This window comes from Mustela putorius, unplaced genomic scaffold (genome assembly GCF_011764305.1).
Source record: "Mustela putorius furo isolate JIRA1106 unplaced genomic scaffold, ASM1176430v1.1 tig00003856_pilon_pilon_pilon, whole genome shotgun sequence".
In the NCBI taxonomy this organism is placed as follows: domain Eukaryota; kingdom Metazoa; phylum Chordata; class Mammalia; order Carnivora; family Mustelidae; genus Mustela; species Mustela putorius.
The window spans coordinates 822,245-842,468 of record NW_025422008.1 but is presented as its reverse complement, the minus strand read 5'-3'; the positions used below and the strand labels follow the sequence as shown (position 1 = coordinate 842,468).

Below are 20,224 nucleotides of genomic sequence, written 5' to 3'. Positions count from 1 at the left end.
GCCCCAAATAGTGAATTCCTTGGGGCAAGACGGGCCGGGGCCGGCCTGGATGGGAGGGAGCCGAGCACCCCAAGGAGCCGCCACCACCGTCGCCCGGGGGACCGTACTGCGCCTGCGTCCGTCGCAGTACGCGTGCGTACACTCTTAGGCACCTCCCTACTCCCCCCCCCCCCCCCGCTAACGCTGTTGATTTTTTCTGTGCACGCGCTTGAGCCTTGGGAGGTTGGGGTGGCTACTATAAATGCCTGAAAGTAATTACCAGATGAGATGCTATTCTTCGAGAGGCTTTGGACAGTTGTGTGCCTCTTGGGAGTTTGGGGACTGGGGATTGTGCCTCGTGAATCTATGTTAAAGTCTTGGCTAGCAGACAATTTGAGGCGGCACTGTGCTGGCCTCCTAAAATTCTGTCATCTCACTCCGGCCATCGCGGCGCTACTCCTTCGGCGCCTCCGGAAGTCATCGTTTCTTTAGGCGGTTGGAGGTGGCTCGCGTGCGATCGCGTCGTTGGGGCTGACCTCGGTGCTGCCCGCTGGGCGTTCGGCGGGTTGGGCGCCATATTCCTCGCCGGCGGTATGCAGCCGGGAGGACACGCCATGTTTTGGAGCACTGAGGATTTACTGCTTTTCAGGACTTTCGTCAGAAAGGGCGCCTCCAAGTTTGGGAATTGGGAGCGAGTGGAGTCAGACTGCAAGCCAAGGACCGAAAGCCAAGACTCCGATCCTGGGATATTGAAGGGGCCGTCGAAGGGCTGGCGCAGACTGCGATCGATGGGCAGACTTGGCAGTCGGCACCCCACCCCCGCCCTCGGGCATGGCCCCTGGCCCCGCGGCGCTTCGACTTAGGCCGCGTTGCTGCCGGCCTGGCTGCCCCCGGTGTCCACAGCCTTTCTGGAATTCGTAGTTTCTACCCAGGTCCCAGTACTGTTTCAGTTAAGTGTTCTAATAAACACCTGTTCAGCGAGCACTTGGTGTGCGCCAGCCAATTTGCTCAGGATTTTTTGTATTGTCCCACTTAAAAGCCTTTCAACGCCTGAGATAGTTACTACAACTTACAGGGGAGCACACTTAGGTGAATGTAAGTGGCAGAACTGACAAGTCCAGGCTTACCAGACCATACGTCAAGCACTTCTACTTTACTGCCCCAATAAATTGTTGTATTTTATATATATTTGCTTCTTATTATAAAAAGTGGCAAACACTACCTCCAAATGTTATAATGGGCTCTCATATACCCATCGCCCAGTTGATTCTTTTCAACTAAATCGCAAGCCCACAGCAAGCCTCACCTCGGAAATTTTTTGGCATTGTGTGGTTTATACATAACCTATTGAGGAAGCCCCATCTTTTATGGCATTCATTGCTCCACCCACTTGGCACTATCCAATGAGTGCCTCTTGACAATTCTTTCCATACTATTATTTGAGAATCTATAGCCCACCAGAAACTGTAATAGGTGCCTTTACAAACATTAATTATAGCGAATATTTACTTTGGAATTAACCATGTGCAGGCCTTTGCTAAGAGCTTTACATGCATTATCAGTCTCTATGAGACTGATGATTTGGTCATCTTACAAGTGAAAAAAGAAAAAAAACAGGCATAGAGATTAATAAAATTGTCCAAGATCTAACAAATAGTGGAGTTAGGGTTTGCACCCATTCTGTCTAACACCAATATCTATCCTCTTAATCCTTATGTGACGTAGCCTCTTCCTTCTAGTAATAAATGTTGCGTGAAGGAGCTTGCATTAGTGAACTTTTCTCAGGGGTGTACATACTGTTCCCCTAATTACAAACTTCAGAGAGAAGGCCTCCCATCCACCAGGTCCCAACACCTGGTTCATACCTGTTCTAAAAAAACTTACCACGCTGTGTACTGCAATGATTTGTTTCGTTTACACAGATAGTATTTTTTTCTGGTCTCAAGGCCAGTAACTATGTCATTCACTTTTGTGTCTCTAGGGCTAAGCTGGGCAAACAGCTAGGACTCACAACAGTTTGCTAGGTGAATGAATGAAAGAATCAGTTCACCTCTCTTCAGTGCTATACAACAGAACAAATATCTAGCTCAGATACTGGCTGAAAGACCACAGGCTTCTACCTAGAGGACTCAGCTCTCATAATTCCTGAGACACCCTGGACATGCCAGGGTATATTATGGAGTGTGATGGCATCTAGAAGAGGGGGAGGAAGGCCCAACACTGTGGGTAATCCAGACTTGGGCTGGAAAACAAGGTTGAAGTTACTCATTAGCAGGTGAAAGGGTCAAGGGTCAAGGCAAGGGGGCTGGAAGCAGAGTGGACTGAATAACTAGCAGGGGGAGAGAGAGCAGTTAAGGCACGGGCCACTTCACGAAGAGCACCAGCTCCCTCCTGCCTGAAGATGTTCCACCAAATATGGGCAGCTCTGCTCTACCTCTGTGGTATTCTCCTTAACTCCATCTACCAGTGCCCTGAGTACAGTCAACTGACATCTCAGGGAGTGGATGGGAAAGAGGTATGGACTGAGAATGGGGGAAGCCGATGGTGGGGCTCTGAGGGACTTGGGTGGGTTGCCTTGGATGACCAGAACCACGCTGAGAAAGGAAGGGAGAAAGGATGTATCACAATAACGAATGTGAGAACAAGTTAATATATATATATATATTAGTACTGTGGCCATCAATGTGGAGACATGGTAGAATTGGGAGGTGGGTGGTTACTCAGGGGCCACAAAGGAAAAGTCACTTAATGACTTCCTGTCATAACCCAACACCTCGCTGGGAAAAAGCAGCTGCCACTCCACTGCTAAGTCCTGCCGTCTTAAGAGTGATGATGAAGAGGTTGAAGCCCTGTAGTGGCCCTGTAGTGGGGACCCACCCTCTACTGATCCCCTCGTTCTCTGCAGTTCCCAGAACCACACCTGGGCAGGTGGTACTTTATCGCAGGGGCAGCTCCCACCAAGGAGGAGTTGGTGACTTTTGACGCTGTGGACAACATTGTCTTCAACATGGCTACAGGCTCTGCCCCCATGAAGCTCCAGCTTCGCGCTACCATCCGCATGTGAGTGGCGAGGAGTCAGAGGCACCAGGAGTGGCAGTCTCTGCCCAGAAAATGAGGACCCACCCACAAAGAGCTAGGTTCTTTGGGATAGCCACTATTTTTGGCCCACTGAGTTCAACAGTTCTCTTAGTTTCCCTCTGAAGAGAGATGGGCCTAACCAACTGTCCCTTGGTAGCCTGAAACCCAAGGGGACCCAGACTTCAAAGAGAAATAAGATGGAATACAGAGAGGCTGGTACTGTGTGGCTGGGGTGTCACTCAGTCTTTCGTTCTTGCCACCACTTCTGCAGGAAAAATGGACTCTGTGTGCCCCGGAAATGGATCTACCACCTGACTGAGGAGAGCACAGATCTTAGAACTGAAGGTTGGTTCTCTCCAGCCCTCACCCTCCCCAAGTCCCCTGGGCTTGCTTGTTTTTGCCTCTCTGTCCTCACACTCTCCACCAACCCCCATCCCCACAACAGGCCGCCCTGACATGAAGACCAAGCTCTTCTCCAGCTCATGCCCTGGTGGAATCATGCTGAAAGAGTCGGGCCAGGGTTACCAGCGCTTCCTCCTCTACAGTGAGTGGGGATGCCAGGCAGGAAGGGTTAGAAACAACAGGAGGGCAGGAGAGCCTCTCACTCTGGGCCCTATGATATCATCCCAGGAGGGCCTGGGTGCCGTCCTTACCAGGGAGGTACTGAGAATCTGGGACTTTGATGGGCCTGGCCCTGCCCTGCTCTTCCAGATCGCTCACCACACCCTCCTGAGAAGTGTGTGAAGGAATTCCAGTCCCTGACCTCCTGCCTGGACTTCAAGGCCTTCTTAGAGACTCCCAGGAATCAAGGTGAGGGGGTAAAGTCCCACAGAAGAGGACTAGGACTCACCAAGTCTTCTGCAGGTGCCAGATGAAAGGGACTCAAGTGATGTCACTGGAGGACATGGTCAAAGGCTGACATCATTAGAGTGGCTGTGCTGACACATCCATTTGTGTCATAGGCTGTGATGGCACCAGAAGGATGTGGCCAAGAGCTGTGGTGTTGGTGTCACCTGAGGGAGCCAGGATGGGCTCTGGGCTACTCAAAAGAGAGGTTTCTTGAGTTTCCGGTGGATAAAAGGGGCAGGGGGTGAGACACATAGGGGAAAGGGCTTCAGGGACCCCTTCTTTGATACGGGGAAAAGCAGGAATGCATTCTCTTCCACCCCATTACCACCAACCTTGCTTTTCTCCCTGGAGTTCCTTCCTTTCCATCCTCCTTTTTCTCCCTCCTCCCACCAGAGGCCTGTGAGCTGTCCAGTAACTGACCTGTGGCTTCATCTGTGCCCCAGATGGATATGATGGGAGCTGCAATTGTGCTGTGGGGAGGAGAAGCTGGAGACTCCCAGCTCCCTTTCAAGAGTAATAAAGATGATTTTTCAATCCTCATCTCAGTTTGGGCTTGTCTCCAGAAAGCAATCCCCCATCTCCATTTCAGTACTCCCCCTGGACCTTCTACCACCTAAACCCCCAGCGGGACGGCGTCAGGAAGGACACTAAGTGATGGTAACTCTCTTTGTAGTGGTATATTTAGGATTTGGTGTGATTACAGTTGTTTATTGCTGAGTGTGCAAACCCCTAACCTGAGTGAGAACTCTAAGCTCCAGGGCTTCCCCATACTGCCTGTCTGAGCTGCCAACCCCTCTGAATTGGCCCTCCTGCCAATACTACCTGCACCATCCCCACTCCCCCTGGCTCCTGGGACCACCCAGATCCTTCCTGCAGGCCCCTGTCACTGTTGGCTCCTATCCACACCCCTTAATCCACCCACCTCACAGTCCCATTCTTCCTTAGGTGGCTCAGATCCTAGGATCCAAGGGCTCCCTTCGGTCTCCAACCACCCTCTTACCCTAGTTAGAGGCCTGTCTGTCCTGTCTCTGGTCTCTTCCACCCCTGGGTAGTTTTGAAAGGTAAAGAGGACTCTTTAGTCTTTATTGTTCACCACCACACTTATTTTTTTCTCTTAAAAAGTAAAGGTGGAAAGAAAAAACTGGAAGTGGGAGAAATGTAAAAGCAAAAAGTAACGACAGCTGGTGAATTCAAGGGCAATATCCCCATTGTCCATAAACAAATATCCTAAACAGCTCTACTCTCTCTTGTGTATGAAGGGGGGCCACGCCCTCACACTCTGGGGTTTCTTCCCCATCCCTGAGGTCCCTGTGCTTATAATCTGGGTCATGGCCCCCACTTTCCTCCTATAGGCCACACTGTCTTCACTCTTGCTCCCACCCCACTCAGGATGGGGGTACTAGGTCACACCTCATCTTGCAGTCACAGCCCCTTTCCTGGGTCTTCCCTCTATTCCTCACCCTCCCTCTCCAATTTCTCGCCATCCAAGTCAGTGGCCTCCTCCTCTCCACTGGGCTCCCGGAGGCTGACAGCCAGCACCAGGGCCTGAAGGAGACCAAAGAGGCAGGCAAAGTGCAGGGGGTGAGCAGTAAGTAGGCTCAACACAGCATGGAGCCCATGCAGGGCAGCCAGAAAGGACAGCAGCCCATGCAGCCAGAGGCCCAGCGGTCCACGCAGGCCCAATGCATCCAAAGCTGCCCTCAGAGGCCTTGAGCACAGCCCCAGCAGGGCTGAGGCCAGCAGCTCCAGCAGGTGGAGAGTCAGGTTGGTTGAGATCTGCAGACACTCCTCGGGGCCCCCCAGGTACTGCAAGGGAGCTCCTGCTCCCCTACCTGGATCCCCCCGCAGCCAGCCCAGCAGCTTCTGACGCCGTCCTGGCTTCTCCACTGGGGCTTCTGGCCCAGGGGGGCTTAGTATCCCTTCAGGGGACACTCCAGGTCTGGTGCCACTTGAGCCCACTGGATCCTGGCCCTGTTTGAGAACAGTCCCTCCAGTCCCCGGTCTCCCAGACTCTTGAGTGTTAGAGACAGTCTTGTCCCACTTGAAGGAATCCATTCTGTTGCTTCGCAGTTGCTCATCTTGGACCTCCCTACTTGGTTCTGGAGCAGCCTCAGAGCTCCTCCGTGATCCTGGGTCCTTGGTCTTGAGAGGCCCCACATCTCCCATGGTTTCTGGGGCACTATCCCAGTCACTCCCTGAATTCTCAGAGGAGCTGTCCACTCGTCTGAGTTCTGGGGCAGGCAAGTCGGGCTTCGTTGGTTTCCGGCGGCCCCAAGGGCGAGGTAGCCAGCCACTAAGCCGTCGCAGGAACATGGTTGGGATGTGGAGTGAGCCCCCAAATTCTGGAGCTGCTTCCTGGAACTGCTTCTATTCTGTTTGGAACTCAGCCCTCAAGTTTGGGGGCTGAGTGTCTCCTCGGAAGCCAAAGTCTGTTCAAGCTCAGAACAACTGCTGTTTCGTGAGTCCTACTCTGAATTCACAAGTGGCTCCCCCCTTCTCTGGATGTCCTGCAGCCTCAAGTGTGGCAAATGGCTTGTTCCTTTTCAGTTTTGAGGTAAAGTGGGGAAGCACATCCAAATTTATTCACCACCACCCCAAAACACAAGATTCAGGCCAAGAATCCCCAGGACCTGACAAGGCCTGGGTCACCCCCACGGTGTCCTCCCTGGGTTTCTGGGTTTCCTTTCCTACAGGCAGCACCCCAAGTTTCACTCACCAAGGCCACGCCTCAAGGTGCCCCAGAAACTGGGGAGGCGGTGCTCCATCCAAGAAGGAAGGAAGGTGGCCCTGGGTCTCAGGTGCTCCCAATCTGGAGAGTCCTGAACTGCTGACCTAAGGGAGCTCAAGTAGGCCGTCTCTTACTGGGGGTTAGGAGAGAAGTGTTCAGCAAACTCCTGCCAGCAGCGTTCTTTTCTCGATTTAGAGAGCTAGGAATCCTACAGTGGCCCGACAAGTCCCCGAGCACGCAGGTGAGACGCGATCTCCGCAAGGTCAGGCCAGAGATGTCCTGGGAGATTCTCGTCGCGAGGCCAAGCGCGGGCCTGCCTGAGGACCCAGGCGTCCGGGCTCTGCGCGCTGCAACTCCTCCCGGGTCCAGCATCGGGGCCGCGGCCTCAGTAGGCCGCCCGGAGCCGCAGAGCCCGGAAGCAGCTGCACCGGGGCGGGAGGGACAGACGGGGGCGGAGCCCGCAGTTCGCTGGGCGGACCCTACGGATCCACCGCCCCCGGCGCCCCCGCGCCGTTAGTAGCGCCACTGCGCAGGGTGCCAGCTGAGGTCTAGCAGGGTCCGGGCAGCAGTATAAACCTAACAATCTCTCTCCGTCGCCCATACATCCCTGGGTCGCCGGTGCTCCCTTTAGCCTCCTGCTCTTTGGTTCTTCCCTGCACCCTCCACCCCCAACTCCTCCTTTTCATATCCAAGACTTCATGAAAGGCTTTTCCGGAAAAGGACGCAGCTTCCCTAGGACTTGTGTAGATCTTTCCTGTCCCTCCATGCAGATTTTACTTCCTGGGTCTGGCAACAGTGAGCTCTCCTCAGGCGCAGCACCTGGTATGAGCAGCATACCAGGGGAGACAAGTGTTGACAAACAGTACATGCTTCCTGCCCTCAGGCGTTTTCACGTTGTAAAATGAAGAACCCTGACTTAAAGTTTACATTTGGGAGGCCAAATGTACACTGGGAGGTTTGGGCTCTAGTTCCGCTAACATCATCCTAGAAGCCAGATATTCTTAGGCCCTTCCAGCCCATTGGCTTCTTCCGATAAGACCCTATCTACTCTCATCACCTCCATGAGCTTTCCCAGGCTTCCCCTATCACCATACATTGTATATTTGGTCACATAGCTGCCGCCTCCTCTAGCTATGAGCCATTAGAAAGTTGGGAATGTCTTACTCCTCTTCTTAGCATATAGTATTTGATCTTGTTTAAAACTGAGTAATTGAGGGGTGCCTGGGTGGCTCAGTGGGTTAAAGCCTCTGCCTTCGGCTCAGGTCATGAACTCAGTATCCTGGGATCGAGCCCCACATCAGGCTCTCTGCTCAGCAGGGAGCCTGCTTCCCCCTCTCTCTGTCTGCCTTTCTGCCTACTTGTGATCTGTCTCTCTCTGTTAAATAAATAAATAAAACATTTAAAAATCAGTAATTGAAAAAATAAAATAAAATAAAAAGTGATTGACTTGGCTGCATACGTCAGCAGATGCTTCCTGGGGTAGGCGAGAATGGCATAGAGCTTGGGCAATTCCTGGTTCAGGAGACTGAAAGAATAGGTGGAGCATTCCAGGCAGGGGCTAGGCCCTGGAAATTAACCAGACTGGCAGAGAGGTGACCCGATCATGCCACAAGGAAGGGCTACCCCTTCTGGCTCAAGTGCATGTGGCTCCCAGACTTTAGCTTTCCCACAACAGCTTCCAGAAAAGTGAATAAACACAAAAGAGGAAGAAGTTTGATTTATTTTCAGCTCTCAGCTCCTCTCTTCCAAAGGCAGAGCCCACCGACTAAAATCTGACGATCTGGGACCTGGAGACCCCAGAAAGTAAAAGCCAAAGTGCCTAGGTCCAGGTTCAGACTTTAGCAACAGACCAGGATCAGACCTTACTTACCAAGGTCAGAACTCAAGGTTCATGTATGTTCTCAGATCCCGCTCCCAGGCCCTGTCCTTCTCCTCCTGCCTTCTCTTCTCCCTCTGGCTCAATGTGGTCACCCGAGGGGCTCTCTCCCTCCCAGCCACGGCCCGAGTATCTCGAGCCAGGAAGTGTGTGACTCGGGGTTGGGGCACTGATCTGTAGCCTAATCCTTCCTGGTCCCTCTTGAGGACAGTTGGGATGGGGTTGGTGCGGCCCTCACCCCGGGGTCCCAGCCCCATTCCAGGCTCCCAGCCACCCCTCAGCAGCAACTTGAAGCCTGGGCTGGAGGCGGAAACCCCAATGGGCAGGTTGGGGGACCTGAGATCACGGGGCAGTGACAGCAGGTGAGCAGTGGATGTATAATGGTTAGAGTCTTGAAAGTGGACATCACAGGTCTCACAGTACCGGAGGGAGGGGGACTGGGACCTGCAGAGGAAAAAAAGAGAAAGAGTTCAGGGCAGGGAAAGAGTTGAGGCCTCAGAGTGGGGTGGCAAGGTGGGAATTCCTTCCAGTCTTTCTGCTAAAAAACAAGTTGCCTTCCAACCCACTTAGCAGTGAGGGACCCAGAGGGGAACAGCTGGGAGAAATGGCAACCAGGCCTCACAAGCTCTTGGGCAGAGCATAATAATGGCTACAATTAATATATATACAGTGTTTACTATGTGGTAAGCATCATTCTAGCACTTTACGTATACTGACCCATTAAATCCTAACAGGTGCTCTTATTACCTGCGTTTCTCAGATAACGAAAATGAGGCACATTAAAATTAGGTTCTTGCCCAAGTAGGTAGAATTAGGATTTAAACCCAGGGAGCTCATATTTATTTTCACTCTATTACACTGCCTTATCAACCTATACTGAGGATCAGGAAGATAAACTTCAGCTCTGTTCTAGAGCCTCTGGTGTGGAGTGGCTAGGAAGGGCAGAACACACTGAAAGATGGGCATGGGCTAAGGCTTCCCCTCACCTGTTCTCTGTACTCCTCGTCTCCCCATGGCTCTCTCTGACCATGCGCGCCACCTCAGGGAAACCTGCTTCTTCGGCCAGCTGAGCAGCATCCTTGCCACCCAGCTCGCAGACGCCTACCCAGGCAGCTCCACGGCCCAGGAGATAACGCACAGCAGCCCCCTGGCCTGCTCGAGCAGCACACATCAGGGGGGTCCACCAGAAGGCATCCCGAGCGTTGATATTGCCCCCGGCTCCCCCTTCCTCACGGGGATCCAACAGCCTTCTTAGTTCTGCCAGGTCTCCCTCCTGAGCTGCCCTCAGTATCCACTGGGTCATCTTGTCCTCTGCCTCAAGGGATCTCCTTTGTCCATGTCCTCCTGAGGCTCCTGCAGCAGCTTCCCTCATCATTCTTCTCTTCTTCCTCTTTCTCTTTCTGGTAGGTTCAGGCTGAGATCTCTGAGATTCAAGGACCCTGCTCTCATCTGCAATCACGGCCTCATAAAAAGCCCGGGCTGCAGTCCCATCCAAGGTGGGCTCCAGCTCTTCAGGCTGTGACTGTTGCTGCCCATCTTTCCAGAGGTCATTGGGGTTGGTGGCTGGAGTGAAGCTGATGAGGGAGGGCCTAGACATTGCTTTTGGGAGAACTGAGAAGATGAGACTAGATTAAGGGAGTATGAGACAAGCAAGCCAATCCCTTGGTGGCTCTACACTGACCAGAGCCACCCCCCAGAGACCTGCTGGGACGAGAAATAACCTTAAAGTAAAAAAACCCTCTCGTTCCCTAAGTGACCTCACAACCTAGGACCATAGGTCATGTGGAGAAACAGGGAACCCTATAATAACTGCCCATACAGTTTACTAAAGGTTATTTTAACAAAGAAGATTCAATGAAGTTGCCCAGAGGTTGCGTTCTGCCCCCATCCCCGTCCTCACCAATAATAAAAACAGCTTCCCTCTGAAACTTGACCACCAGATAAGATGTACCATTAAGAAAACAATCGGCCAAAAAAGAAAGAAAGAAAAGGAAAAAAGAAAACAATCAGCCTAGCCTTTTAAATCTTCCTTGATCCTATGTCCGGGTCTCATCTTCCCAAATAAAAACAGGCTTTAACACAGAAATAAGAGAGAGAGCAGGGGGAGAAGCTCCAGTCTCTGTGACTTCGTAGTCTCCGTACGGCGAAACGGCGCCACTCTAAGCAAAGGAACTGACGATCAAATGACCCGAACACGCACGCGTGACTAGGAAAAAACACACACACACACAAAAAACATAACCTGAGGGCTTAGGCATGTGCAAAGCGCTAGGTTTGCAAAGCTAGGTTCAGCTTCGCCACCCGGGACCCTTCCAATAGCATCCGCTCAAAATGCCACGTGCCCAGGTAGCGCGAGGACAGAGGCTCCGTCGGTTGGGGTCCTACTTTAACATAACGCCCCCACAATGCCCTTCGCCTCCCGGAACGTGGCCCCCGCTCCGGGCTCATTTTTTGGAGCTGCGAAACCACTCTGTGAGTTAAGAAGGCTCTGAGGAGGCGGAACGAAACCTGTGGAATGCCCCGAAGCCGTGAAATGAAATAACGTCACGCTGCCCCTCACCATTATTCTGACCAGGGTTCGAAGATCACACTTAGTGGCCGCAGCAGAGGACTCCCCCCCCCCCCCAATTTAAGCCCTAAGAGGAAATGGAGAAGTGCAAGGGGACGAGCAGCAGAATGGCTGGCGCCACCACAGGTGAGCGCACGGGGCCGTCCCGGTTTTCACACCGCTCACCTCAGCCCAGCCCACCCTTCCCAAGGGAAGGAGCCTGGCCTCACCTCCCGCCTGAGGAGACCAGACTCCGGGGTGAAACTGGGGCCCCGACGGGGCCTTCAGTGGCGGGCCTGACTTGGGCGAGAGGCTCGACAGGCAATGAGGACACGGTGGGTTGGCCGGGGATAAGGTCAGTACCCTGGGCTTCAGGCGAGTGCCTAAAGCCGACTCTCGCTGCGTGAGGATACGTACAGGAAACCTGCCCGCCAGCCTTGTTCCTTTCCCCGCCCCCTCTCGGCCCCTCGGCCGCGGAATCCTACAACTGTATTTCCTATACTCCCTGACCCAGACCCGGGTACTGCGCTTCCGCTTCCGGTGGCACCTCGCTTCGCCCGGCCCCCCGAGCGTCCTATTCCTGGGCCTCGCGACGCCAGGGTCGTTCTTGAGTCATCCTGGGATTCGTAGTTCGCCTTTCTCTCGTTTCGCCAGTTTCTCTCTACTAGGGACTTCATTTCCCGGCGTTCACTGCGGCGCCCGACCCTTGGCGTTTGCGCGTTGCCCTTTCCCCACCCTCCCCAATTTCCACCCCCCCACCCCACTTCGGCTGCCGCGGTCGGGTCTGTGGCCTGCGTTGTAGCCCTCGCGGTTCCTTGGAAGCGGCAACTCCCCTCCCCCGCCCTGTTCCCGGTCCCCGTCCAGCCGGTGAGTCTGAGGTCGTCGCCGCGGCGAGTTCCCTGTCCTTAGGCACGGCACATGGGGTCTCCGAGCGTTGATGTGGGGGTGGGGGAGGAAGTGACCCGGTCGGGCGCTGAGGCTGGGAGGGATGGCCGGAGGGGCGGAGGCGGGTTGTGGGGACTCCTGTGAACGGGACCTCACGGCGACCCCCAGGCCGTGAGAGAAAAAGGGGCCCACCTTTGCTTGGAAAGGATAAACTTCGAAACCTTTAGGAAAGGCGCAGGGGACATGCAGAGACCTGTGGGGTAGGGATCTTGAGCCGACGGCCCTGCCCGACTTCGGCAGCGTTAGGGATATGGGTAGGACTGATGGTTAATACCTGTCCAAAGTGGTGGGACTCGAAGAGTGGTGGGACTCCAGAGAATCTGTAATTTCAGAAAAGGGGCTGAGGTGTGAATAACAGGAACTGGAGAGGGGTGCTCCAGAGTCTAGGATTCTTTAAGGAAAGGTGGCCCCAAATTCTTTCATTGTTGGAGAGCAAAGTGTGGGAGGAGGGAGGATACCAGAGGCTGGGTGGGAGAGCTTGGGCTTTACTTAGACCCTTTTTTTTCCCCCAGCTGACGTGAAGATGAGCAGCTCAGAGGAGGTGTCTTGGATTTCCTGGTTTTGTGGGCTCCGTGGCAATGAATTTTTCTGTGAAGTGAGTTCTCCTCGGTCTCCCGGGCATCTCCACACCAAGTTTGGCTATGTATTTTCCCACATATTTAGTTTCCACTTCTCTTACAGGCTGTTATGGAAACTTTTTCCTGTCAAGGAAAAGTCCCTTCAGTAGTCCCCTTCACTAACTTGTGAAGTGGCAAGACTGTCCAAGTCCCAAGCCTGTTATCTTCCAGCAATGTAACATTGGACAAGTCAACTTTATTATTATTATTAGACTGCTACTGCTAGCCTATATTTTGGGAGTCTGTTAGAATTAAAATGTTGTTTGTGAAAATATTTTGTAACGTGCAAAGTCGTGTGCCGATAATACAAAGGATTGTAACTGCCTGCCCACAGGACGCAAGCTGTTCAGTCTCCACTTTCCTTGGAAATCCGGTTTCCCCTAAGGAGAGGACAAAATAGATTTGTAGAGATGTGGGGCAGGAGTAGGAACCAGGATTTTGAAAGGAATGTTTCTTTAAGGAGGAGATTGTTATAGCTATTTAAAAAAAAGTAAAAGCTTTTATGGAAAGGCAGTGTACGTGAACAGGGGAGAGAGACTCAAGTAGTTCTGCTGAGTTGGAATTGGTTATGAGGGGAAACAGAAGCAGTTGTGTTGAGAATAAGTCACCAGTTAGAGCAATGTGCCCAAGTCAAAGCTGAGGATTCTGCTATGAGTTTCTTGACTTTCACATCCTGACAGGTGGATGAGGACTACATCCAGGACAAATTCAATCTCACTGGACTCAATGAGCAGGTGCCTCACTATCGACAAGCTCTAGACATGATCTTGGACCTGGAGCCTGGTGAGGCACCTTCGGGGTTGTTTTGTGTGTGCATGGGTTTTTGTTTTTGTTTTCATATTCTTATTTATTTGCTTCTTGAATTTACAAATTTTCTTTTGGTCTCCAACTCCTTTTATCCAAAGTCCTGTCCTTCATTTTGGTCCCCCATCTGATTTTTGCCTGGTTTTGTGACTTACACCACCTGATCCTGTAATTTGGCTCTATCCCCTGATGCTAGTTTCCCCATGGGTCTCATTTCCTTACCTTTTAGTCTAGAGTGCCATCTTTTGCAATGATATTTTTCATTTATTTGTTGAGAGTCGGGAGGGAAAGAAGAGAGAAAAGGCTAAAGAAGTGTAGAGAGAAGGCAGAGTTGCCTTGGGTTCGTGGAGTTTCTGGGTCAAATGCCCAGGTGATGGGTGGTGCAGAGATGAGTGCCAGGCAAACTGTAGCCAGCAGCCCCTGGAGGTGGGTGGGACCTCTAAGAAAGCTGTAAGACAAGTGGTTTCAATCGGCTGGGGCCATGTTTCAGATGAAGAGCTGGAAGACAACCCCAACCAGAGCGACCTGATTGAGCAGGCAGCCGAGATGCTTTATGGATTGATCCACGCCCGCTATATCCTCACCAACCGTGGCATCGCCCAGATGGTGAGGCCTCTCTGCTCCCACTTGACTCCTCTGAGGCAGTAAGGGAAGCAGAGGTTCCTGCAGCGAGGAGTCACGTGTTTTCAACCTTGTCAAGGAATGTAGCTGAGACGAGGGGAAGAACCCCAGATACAGGGACTGGGAATTAACTCCTAATTGGAGTTGTGCTGACTGAGGTGTTTACAGGGAGGGAGACGTTACCTTGGACCGGAAGTTGTTGCAGTCTGCCTCTTCCTCAGGGAACAAACAGCGAATGGCTCTGATGGTCTATAACCTGCCTAACCTCCAGAGGAAGCAGGAGAGTATGAGGCCCATTTGGGCCAGCTTGAAGGGGTCTCTGGACAGAAAGGCAGGAGTGGAGGACAGAGCAATGTGGGTTGGGCTGACGAAGGGATTGCCTCTTCTGTTCATACCTACCCACCAACCCCTTTCATTTTATTCGCCTCAGTTGGAAAAGTACCAGCAGGGAGACTTTGGCTACTGTCCCCGTGTGTACTGTGAGAACCAGCCAATGCTTCCCATCGGTGAGTGCTGGAGAAGGGAAAGGAGGCCACATCAAGTGGCTGGTACTCCTGGGAAGTACTCCCAGCAAGTCTGGGCCTGAGTCTTGGAGGGAGGTGGGGCAGGCTTGGGGGTGCCCGGCCTGCTGAGTCTGGCTGTCTCCCAGGCCTTTCGGACATCCCAGGTGAGGCCATGGTGAAGCTCTACTGCCCCAAGTGCATGGACGTGTACACACCCAAGTCATCGAGGCACCATCACACGGACGGCGCCTACTTCGGCACCGGTTTCCCTCACATGCTCTTCATGGTGCACCCCGAGTACCGGCCTAAGCGGCCCGCCAACCAGTTTGTGCCCAGGTGGGGAGCAGGGATAGAATCAACCAGGGTCAAAGGAAAGGTTCGGGATTCCCTAGAGAGAAGGGAAGACAGGGCATGGTCCTTTCTTGAGGTTTGCCTTTCTCAGAGCATGTAACCTTGAGAAAGGTATTTGCCTCTCTGTGCCTCGGTTCCCTTATCCGTGAAATGGGGATGATGATAGTACTTAACCGATAAGGTATATTTAAATAGTTGCTTTTGAAAAACATTTGGCACCTGAAGCACCATTTAAATGGTAGCTGTTTTTGTCATCATCTTGGGTGTTCAACTTTTTGCCAGGAACAAGTGTGATTTATTTTCCCAGAACATCATGTTTATTGGGAAGAACAGTTTGGTATTATATTGAAACAAGTGCCGATCTGCACACACGCAAACATACACACACATACGTGTGTGTGTGTGTGTGTGTTTACATGTAGCCTAGAATTTGAGTTTTAATGGCTGTTTAAAGTACGTTTCCCAGTATCCTGGAGGGAAGACATTTGGGAGCCACTGTTCTTAAGTACTGAGCAGACCCATGAAAAAGTTAGGGTGGGGAGGTGGAAACTCAGGCCACTGGCAGGGACAGGGTGGGGCTCACACTGCTGCCTCTCTGACCTCTGCCCCGGCCCAGGCTCTACGGTTTCAAGATCCATCCAATGGCCTACCAACTGCAGCTCCAAGCCGCCAGCAACTTCAAGAGCCCAGTCAAGACGATTCGCTGATTCCCCATCCCACCTGACCCTCAGTCTTTGACACCTCCGATCCTTTGCTGCCACCCTTTCAGGATCCCTCTATGGTTTTTAGTTTAAATTAAAGGAGTCATTATTGTGGTGGGAATATGAAATAAAGTGGAAGAAAAGACCATGAGCTGGTCTGCTGGTGCTTGGGGTTGGGGGACGGGAGGGTACTGCTGTGCCTGATTTCGGGGGCCCTCATGGCCCAGCCCACCCTCCTCAAGTTGAAAACCAGCACAGATTGGTGCCCAGTGGATTTGGGTGAGGTTTTTAGCAGCAGAGCAGAATTTCTAGTACTGAATGCGGAGATGTGCAAGGCCACAGCCTGAGGGGAAAATGAGATTTCAAAGTCTAGAGACATATTTGTTCTTTTTCAGCCACCTAAGGCTGTTTATTTGTACCGTAAGTAGTATAACCAACAACAAAATCTTCCGGTTTTGATTTTACAGGGCAAGTGGTCCTGAAGTAAACAGAACTGTAAGGGGTGGAGAGGGACAAGGTCCCCAATTGCTGCAGGGTGGTGTCTGTGCGCCCCCTGCTGGGAGAACTGAGATATGCTCTTCTCAGAAGGATGGGGACCCTGGGTGCCTGGCCAAAGTTTTTCCCAGCGCAGTAGGGACCGTTCTGCTGTGGGAAGGACAGCATATGGTACCAGAGACAGAAGCTGATCCATGGACCCTTGAGGTGTGGGCATAGATCTTTTCAGGGCATGAGAACAATAGACAGCTGGGTAAAGGCCCAGGTGTTGTCTGGGATACTGCTCCCACGTTCAGGAAGCTGACCTTGTGGGTGAGGACATGCCGTTCTCCAGCCAAATTAATAACTTCCTCCCCCCAGCTGAGGAATATAGCTCTGCGTCTACAGCTCCTGCTCAGACTGTCTACTAAAACCACCCTGCAGCTCAGGATCCAAAGAGCATGGTCACAGGAAGGTGGGGTTTCAGGATACCCCTCAGGGACTGCCATTCTCCCCAGAATTCCATCATGAAGGTGCACATGCTTGTAGGTGTGCTGGTCATAGTGGGCTTCGCAGTGGGAAAAGGTAAGTGGGGCCCAGGGGCGAGGAGGGAGAAGTGACAGTCCCGGAATGGGGTGGGGCTGTAGCCCTGGTTCACGGGCTCCCCGCAAGCAGAACTTGGAATGAGCCGACACTCCCATCCCACCTGTCATCTGCTTCCCCAGCTCCTGTTCCTGAAGTCCGGACCTGCCACCTCTGCCTCTTAGAAGACCCTTCTGCAGGGTGTATTTCAGGCTCAGAGAAGTGCACCATCAGCACCCCGTCACCGTGTATGGTGATCACCATCTATTATGGTGAGTCAAGCCCCAGGAAGGGGCTGCTGGTGGGATAGCCCATGGCCTGGTCACCTTTCCTCTCAGATGAAGGCTGCTTAGGGCCTGGGGTGCAAGAGGAAGACAGCAGGATCCTGGAAGGAGGAGTCTAGGGTTCCAGGGAGGTCTGCTGAGCCCGTTTTTCCTTCCTTCAGAGGGAAGGAGTCTGGGATGGAAGTCAGGTCTGGGTGAGGCATGGGGAGAGTCTAGGGTAAGGATAACAGGTTTGGGGACTGGGAGGCAGTGGAGGTTACTAGCTAGCTGTTCCCTCTTCTCCAGATACCAAGATTCGTTTCCTCATCCGAGGCTGTGGACAGTATAATTCTTACCGCTGCCAAGAAAAACGTAATACCTACTTCTCAGAATACTGGTACCAGGCCCAGTGCTGCCAGTATGATTACTGCAACTCCTGGTCTAGTCCCCAGGTCCACAGCTCCTTGCCTGATCCCCTGGCTGATCCCCCAGCTGGGGCCTGGGCCCTGCCCCTGCCCCTGTCCGAGTCCCAGATCCAGTGGTTCTACCAGGCCCTGAATCTCTCACTGCCCCTCCGCAGCTTCCATGTTGGGAAGGAGCCCAAAGGCCTGGACCCCCTGGCCATCCTGCCCCTGAACCTGAACTTGTCCATTGCTGACCTACGTCACATATATTTGTTCCTCAACAATTCAGGACTTTTGGTTCTTCCCAGGGCTAGGCCCTGATGGCTTAGGCTTCCTGGATTTCACTCCATTCCAGCATCTTTTCTCTAACACCACAGCCCCCTGTGCTGCCCTCCTAGAGCACCCATGTTCTCTGCTCTTTGATTTCTCTGACCTCCCTTCCGCAGCAGGACTGTGGCTTTGGGATCTTTTCTTTCCCAGAAACTGGCAGTGCTGCCCCTCCTAGAAAATAATGAGTTCAGAATCTGCCCTGGCTGGCCTGGGGAAGGCACAGTGGCTTTCTCATCCCTTTCCTGTCACCGGAGCCTGTCATCCCCCCTCATCTTTCAAATCCTTTGTCAGTCTGGTCACCTGCCCCCATTTAGATCTGGTTGTAGATCACATCCTGTTCCTATCTTGAGACCCAGACTGAACTTGCAACAAGAAGAATGAAGGGTAGACTTCCCTGCACACTTTCTGACTAGGCACTGTATTGTCCCTGCCTCATTGCCTCCACCCCCACCCTTGTTCTGGTCTGTTTCTCTCCTCTCTTGTTGCAGTCCCTGGCCTCCTCAGCCCCACTGACACCCACTTCAGTAGATGCCAGAGGGGAGGAGAGGTGAGGGTCTGGCCTGCTCTGCTCCACATCTCCTGCTTGCTCTCCACAATCTCCACAATAAATGGACTGGGCTGAGTCTGTGTCACACTGTTTATGGGGTCAGGCTCAGCAAAAAGAAGGTTGATTGGGCGTGGGGATCAAACCATCTACAGCCTGGTTTACTCTACTTGGCCTTTGTGGCTTCCTCATGGCTTGTCCCCTAAAAGCCAATATCCATCCCACCTTCTGCATAGCTAGAGATCTGTTCAGCTGTGAGGGTTATGATTTTTCAGCCTTTGATTTGCCTTTTAGGGGCGCTTGGCTAGTTCAGTCAATAGAGCATGCACCTCTTGATGCTAGAGTTAAGTTTGAACCCCACATTGGGTATAGAGGTTATTTAAAAATAAAATCTTTAGGGGCGCCTGGGTGGCTCAGTGGGTTAAGCCGCTGCCTTCGGCTCAGGTCATGATCTCAGGGTCCTGGGATCGAGCCCCACATCAGGCTCTCTGCTCAGCAGGGAGCCTGCTTCCCTCTCTCTGCCTGCCTCTCCCATCTACTTGTGATTTCTCTCTGTCAAATAAATAAATAAAATCTTTAAAAAAAAATTAAAATAAAATCTTTAATTTAAAAAGGTTTCCCTAGAAACAAAACAGAAAGTTAAACTCCGATCACATCAGGGTTTTCCATCTAAGAGAGGTAGAAAAACCTTTGAACCAGGAAAACTCAGGAGTAAACCAAGGGGCCCAGGTCTATATCTCAGAGTTACCTGGTGCTGAGGGATCTGGGTTGTTGCCTGTTCCTTTTAGGACCCTGGCACTCAGGACCCCTCAGTAGGGAGCTATGTTGGGGCATGGGGGTGTTTAGAGATACGTGGTTGGAGCTGCCATTGCTAGATCTTTAATTTTAATATTCCATTTGAAAAACTACAAGCGGGGGCGCCTGGGTGGCTCAGTGGGTTAGGCCGCTGCCTTCGGCTCGGGTCATGATCTCAGGGTCCTGGGATCGAGTCCCGCATCGGGCTCTCTGCTCAGCGGGGAGCCTGCTTCCTCCTCTCTCTGCCTGCCTCTCTGCCTACTTGTGATCTCTCTCTGTAAAATAAATAAATAAAATCTTAAAAAAAAAAAAAAAGAAAAGAAAAGAAAACTACAATCATACAGAAAGCAATAATGAATATTCACAACTTTTTCCATATGTGTAGTAAACACACTGCTCTGAGCTTGGTGTTAATGAGTACAACTCATTCTGAATCTCATAAACCAGTGCTGGGGTTGTGAAACCTTTATCTGAAAAGTAGTACAGCTTTATGGTTGGGGTACCCAATCCCAGCTCCTCTGCCATTTGGATAAGTTTGTCCCTACCTTAGTTTGGTCACCAGTCAAGGAGGGGCTAGTACCTCATAGGCTTGAAAGAATGCATGTAAATGTGTGTACAGGTGAAAATGAGAGCCTCCAAAATAGACACATGCCCTAGGGACAAAAAGGTACATACAGATTGTGGCATTCATGTGTGTATGTATTACTATTGCTTTTTAAAACGTTTAAAGATTTTACTTGAGAGAACACAAGCAGGGGCACCTGGGTGGCTCTGTGGGTTAAGCCTCTGCCTTCAGCTCAGGTCCTGATCTCAGGGTCCTGGGATTGAGCCCCACATCAGGGTCTCTGCTCAGCAAGGAGCCTGCTTCCCCCTCTTTCTTGAGAACACAAGCAGGGAGGAGGGGGAGGGAGAAGCAGACCCCCAGCTAAGCAGGGAGCTTGATGCAGGGCCCAAAAGGCAGACACGTAACCAACTGAGCCACCAAGTGTGCCCGTTACTACTACTTTTTAAAGGGATCTCTATCCCCAGTGTGGGGCTCAAACTCACAACCCAGAGATTAAAAGTGACACAGTGTACCAACTAAGCCAACCAGGTGCCCCTCTGGCCTGTTTTTAAACCTCTGGCAAAACATGGCGGAAGTTTGCATACACCATAACTTGAGTTTTTGTAAACCACACACCTGTGTCACCAGTCCTCGAGTCATTATAAAGGCCTTTATCAGCACCCAAGGC

General features: G+C 52.1%; 5 protein-coding genes across 10 annotated transcripts; 3 read left to right on the top strand and 2 right to left on the bottom strand.

The window, feature by feature from the left end:
- Window positions 1–3: 3 nt before the first annotated feature.
- On the top strand, window positions 4–4,446 carry APOM (apolipoprotein M). Its single transcript, XM_004780982.3, has 7 exons — window positions 4–132; window positions 629–2,494; window positions 2,885–3,039; window positions 3,329–3,402; window positions 3,503–3,601; window positions 3,769–3,867; window positions 4,300–4,446. The coding sequence occupies exons 2-7, from the start codon at window positions 2,381–2,383 to the stop codon at window positions 4,323–4,325; spliced, it is 567 nt and encodes a 188-aa protein (XP_004781039.1). The 5' UTR covers window positions 4–132; window positions 629–2,380; the 3' UTR covers window positions 4,326–4,446.
- A 112-nt stretch (window positions 4,447–4,558) lies between these two features.
- Window positions 4,559–7,092, bottom strand: CUNH6orf47 (chromosome unknown C6orf47 homolog). Its single transcript, XM_004828408.3, has one exon. The coding sequence runs from the start codon at window positions 6,217–6,219 to the stop codon at window positions 5,356–5,358; it is 864 nt and encodes a 287-aa protein (XP_004828465.2). The 5' UTR covers window positions 6,220–7,092; the 3' UTR covers window positions 4,559–5,355.
- A 1,244-nt stretch (window positions 7,093–8,336) lies between these two features.
- Window positions 8,337–11,609, bottom strand: GPANK1 (G-patch domain and ankyrin repeats 1). 5 transcript variants are annotated; one of them, XM_004780974.3, is made up of 4 exons: window positions 11,289–11,609; window positions 10,411–10,716; window positions 9,497–10,121; window positions 8,337–8,954 (listed from the first exon to the last, which is right to left on the bottom strand). In XM_004780974.3, the coding sequence occupies exons 3-4, from the start codon at window positions 10,105–10,107 to the stop codon at window positions 8,510–8,512; spliced, it is 1,056 nt and encodes a 351-aa protein (XP_004781031.1). In that variant the 5' UTR covers window positions 10,108–10,121; window positions 10,411–10,716; window positions 11,289–11,609; the 3' UTR covers window positions 8,337–8,509. The 5 variants fall into 5 exon arrangements, with proteins under 5 accessions (XP_004781031.1, XP_012905693.1, XP_004781030.1 ...); XM_013050239.2 differs by having other exon boundaries at window positions 9,497–10,716; XM_004780973.3 differs by lacking the exon at window positions 10,411–10,716.
- On the top strand, window positions 10,948–15,748 carry CSNK2B (casein kinase 2 beta). 2 transcript variants are annotated; one of them, XM_004780978.3, is made up of 7 exons: window positions 10,948–11,205; window positions 12,516–12,598; window positions 13,301–13,403; window positions 13,915–14,030; window positions 14,476–14,551; window positions 14,695–14,884; window positions 15,516–15,748. In XM_004780978.3, exons 1-7 carry the CDS (start codon window positions 11,157–11,159, stop codon window positions 15,604–15,606), a joined length of 708 nt encoding a protein of 235 aa, XP_004781035.1. In that variant the 5' UTR covers window positions 10,948–11,156; the 3' UTR covers window positions 15,607–15,748. The 2 variants fall into 2 exon arrangements, with proteins under 2 accessions (XP_004781035.1, XP_004781036.2); XM_004780979.3 differs by lacking the exon at window positions 10,948–11,205 and adding an exon at window positions 11,772–11,925.
- Window positions 15,749–15,904: 156 nt separating this feature from the next.
- LY6G5B (lymphocyte antigen 6 family member G5B) lies at window positions 15,905–18,275 on the top strand. Its single transcript, XM_004780971.3, has 3 exons — window positions 15,905–16,659; window positions 16,800–16,928; window positions 17,226–18,275. The coding sequence occupies exons 1-3, from the start codon at window positions 16,536–16,538 to the stop codon at window positions 17,642–17,644; spliced, it is 672 nt and encodes a 223-aa protein (XP_004781028.1). The 5' UTR covers window positions 15,905–16,535; the 3' UTR covers window positions 17,645–18,275.
- Window positions 18,276–20,224: the final 1,949 nt, after the last annotated feature.